Below are 4,123 nucleotides of genomic sequence, written 5' to 3'. Positions count from 1 at the left end.
CCAGAACATAAATTGGAGAAATAAAGTGTAACATGTCAGATTTACTAATACACTGGACTTCAATGAAGGAAAGATTAACAGCACTTAGCGTGAATTCTGGGTCGGTTAATTCCTCTCCAGATTTCTACCTCTGTCTTATGGCTTAGCGTCACTCTCATCCCTTAATATTAGTAAACGTGTCTCATACCAGTAAAACACACTTTTTATACCCATAACCCACAATGAACTGGCATATTGTTTTTTTTTTTTTTTTTATATTTGAATGAATTTCAAATAGAAATTTATTCAAATCGATCCTAAAATGTTTAGATTTAATCATCTATCAGGGAGGGTCCTACCTCTAGCAGTCATTGATTGAGAAAAGCAGCACAAAATCTGGCAAATTGTTACCTTTTTATTTCAGAAAATGTGAAAGATTCATATTTTTTTAAATCAAAATGTAAAATTATTCTATTAATAATAAATATTTTTCTTTTTTTAACCAGGCAGTGTGTCTGATAATATTCAGAGCTCCTTTCTTAACCTCTCTACTCTGTGATGTTTTCTCTCCTGCAGATCGGAGATTCATGAGAGCTGAACCTGGAAGCAGCGTCACTCTGCCATGTAGACCAGCTGAGAACAAAACTGTTAGATATGTAGCGTGGACCAGAACTGATCTGAAAGATGGAATGTATGCTATTTTGTACAGAGATCCACATGTTAATCCAGACGATACATGTGGATCCTTCAAGAACCGAGTGAATCTGAAGGACGTGACGAATAGGGATGCTTCTTTGATCCTGACAAATGTGACGGCTGCTGATACAGGAACATATGAGTGTATAGTTAAGTGGGAAGGAGATCAGTCAGACTCTAAGATCATCAGCATCATTGGTCTGAAAGTTAAACCAGGTGAGTCTGTTTGTCTCTGGATCAGAACCTCCAGCAGCTTCCTGGTTTTGGATGTGAGAGAAAAACATCTTAGATCAGGTGTTTCCTTTCCTTTTAATGAGGGACTCCATATGGGCTCTGACTAAGCAGGACACAAAAAGAAAACATCTGCTTGTCAACGTTGATGTAGATGAGCTTAACTCCCTTCTGCCTGTTGCGTTAAACTCAGACATTGGAATGCTGGGATGTCTAACAAAAGGTTACACGAAATATGAATGTGGGCTATGGTGAGCAAGATTTTAAAGTGTTGATGACAAGATATTGATTTAATGTAATATTACATTAAAATCATGCAGCAGGGCAAACTGGGTGGTTCTAAGTCATTATGAATCAATCAGGCTTATTTTAAACATAGATCCTACATTTAGTAACTCTACAGCAGCAATCTGATTAACAGCCAGTAAAAAACATCTCTGTCAGAGGGAAAACATTTGTTTGACCTAGTTCAGTGTTCTGTAATGGAGATTGATGGATATGTAGATTGTTCCAGACCATCTAGTCTGTAAATGGTTTGTGTGTTTGAACCATCAGACAGTTTAAGCTCAGGAGAGGATAGTGATGCTGAGTAACATGGAGGCATCACAGCTTACATCTCAGAACCACTGAACTCTATTTATTCACTGGATTGCTGATTGCCCATTGGTAGTACAGGGTTAAAGTGAAGCCACCGGCCTTCATATTGGTACTCCCTAGTTAGACCGGTTGCAATGTAAACAATATGTGCACAACATGTGATCAACAATGATTTTCTAATTTTCAGGGGGACTTAATACTGTATATGTACACACACACATATATATATGCTCTAATATGAGTAGCCTTTGACTTTTTGTTTTTTGATAAAGATACTTCTTTGGATAATACGCCCCCTCAGAAAGGATTTGAAAGCATCCCATATTACCCCTTGGTCTTCTATAGAGCATTTATTATATTCTCAGAATTCCTGCATCTCAGCTTTAAATTACAATTATCTTCCCTGTTCAGCATACTATTGTTAAAACGCCATCTCATGCTTTTTTCTGCCCTATCTAGAGGATGGAGTACTATATCCACTGGTGTATGGTCCGATAGCACTATATTTCCAATTGTAGATCTCAGCACCTGACTGACCATCTCGCGGGATTGAAGAATGTAATCTATTCTAGAATAACTTGAGTGGGAATGTGGTAAAAAAGTAAAGTCCCTTTCATTTGGATGCAATAATCTCCAAATATCGACAAGACCCAATTCTTCTGACAATATTTCAATTGCCGCAACAACATTACTGTTGGTTTGAGTAGCTTGATACGTTTTATCCATAGTTAAATCCCTCACTTGACTAAAGTCATCCCCAATAATTATATTGTTATTCCCCATATTTCTAATTAGGTTACATATTTCATGAAACAAGTCTGGGTTGATCAAATTAGGAGCATAAATATTAGCGATACTCATCCTTTGACCCTCTAAAGTTACATCCAGTATAACTCATCTACCTTCTTTGTGTGAGACATGTTTATGTACCTGGCGGTCTATATTTGTCCTTATTAAAATACTCACTCCTCTTCTCCTTGAAGAAAATGTGCTATGATATTCCTGTCCAGCCCATTCCCTTCTTAGTTTTGGTGCTTCCTCATCACTGAGGTGAGTTTCTTGAATGAGGACTATGTCAGCCTTTTTTTGAGTTAGGTATGTGAGTTTTTTTTTTCTTTTAACCATGTTATTACACCTTTCTATATTCCAAGTTACAATTGTACACAGCGTCATATTGCTCTCCTAGTATATTATCATAGCACCATCCCTTTATATAATGTCCTAATATCTTCGTTGCCCGTCCTCTGATAGTATAAGTATTTCATAACACAGGTGTACAAGTATTACATCTACATGAGACACCTAGGGTTACACACTGAGCAAACAAATAAAAACTTAGAAATGCACTGCAACAGCAGACCACAAACAAGTTACATTCCAACATCAAACCTTCCTGTATGATTCCCTCAGCCGTACCTCAGAGGCCAGCCAATTCACCATTCCCCCATGTTTTTAAGTATAATTTCTAGTGATTGCAATAATCATGTATGTTATGAGGCAAATATTTACAGAGTGATTCTCTCAGAGCTTCGATTTACAGGTGCGATATTGTGTGCCAACTGTAAAATAAACACGGAGCGGCTACAACGAGAAACAAAGGAGCGTGCACCAACTTATCATGAAAAGAAAACAAATTATTCCTTTAAAAAAAGTATCCAGTAATCAGGAATATTACCAGTCAATCATCCAGAAATAACTCCACTCCTTGGAGCTCGGCCCAGAGTCTGTTAAGTCTGTTAAGTCGTATCATCACCTCCGAGGCGGGTGAGAAATGCCTTGCAGCAGATTTGAACTCGTACCGCTGGTTGTTCAATGAGAAAGTCTTTGACGCCGGATAATGGAGAGCATATTCCATATACGTTTACGGAGAATTTGTCTCCCCACCTCTTATTTTATGCGATTCTCCTGTATCTCTTGAGAATAATCTTGGAAGAAAAATATTCTTGTACTGTTCTGGGTGACTTGTTTCTTCTTTCTCACCGCCATTAACACAGCGGCATTGGCCTTGTCCCTTAGGAACTGGAAAGTATGTCTTGACCTGGCACTGTGTCCCGGTCGGGGGCCAACCTGGTGAATCCTATCAACTTTATACCAGTTGTCCACATTAATATCCAGTGCCAGGATAGCAGCGTTTTCATAAAGCCATCAAAGTCACGGCACTCCATCCCTTCTTTCACCCCTGCAATAGGTATGTTTTGCCGCCAGGAGAAGAAACCTTCCAGCACTGTTATCTTTTCCCTCAGTATGTTATTTTGTCTCTCTAGGCCGTGCACAACCGGGGCCCTTTTTGCCTCTTCATCTTCTAACTTTGATATTCTGGACTCTGACTCAGTAATTCCAATGCCCAGACTTTTCACTGTTTTGTTCACCACCTCCACTCCTCTTTTAACACCAGAGACTTTGTGAGCTAGGGTCTCGAGGACGGTCTTGATACACTGCAGTTTAGTCCGCCATCCTTGTTGGGTCCACTGTTTTCTGGGTTTTTATTACATTGATTTTGAGGCGCGTTGCGGTTAAAATAATGGCTTTCTACCGACCTGTTACTCTAAGGCAAGGCAAGGCAAGGCAAATTTATTTGTATAGCACAATTCAGTACAAAGACAATGCAAAGTGCTTTACA

The 4,123-nt window shown here is 38.9% G+C and overlaps 1 protein-coding gene across 1 annotated transcript in view; it reads left to right on the top strand.

The window, feature by feature from the left end:
- Window positions 1-545: 545 nt before the first annotated feature.
- LOC107080703 (immunoglobulin superfamily member 10-like) overlaps window positions 546-4,123 on the top strand; it is a 7,539-nt gene continuing 3,961 nt past the window's right edge. Inside the window, exon 1 of the mRNA XM_015368910.1 lies at window positions 546-891. Coding sequence (XP_015224396.1) covers window positions 567-891 — 325 coding nt within the window. The 5' untranslated portion in view covers window positions 546-566. The remainder of the gene's footprint in view (window positions 892-4,123) is intronic.

This window comes from Cyprinodon variegatus, unplaced genomic scaffold (genome assembly GCF_000732505.1).
Source record: "Cyprinodon variegatus isolate N-32 unplaced genomic scaffold, C_variegatus-1.0 Scaffold2237, whole genome shotgun sequence".
NCBI classification, from domain to species: Eukaryota; Metazoa; Chordata; class Actinopteri; order Cyprinodontiformes; family Cyprinodontidae; genus Cyprinodon; species Cyprinodon variegatus.
This window is presented reverse-complemented; position numbering and strand designations above follow the sequence as displayed.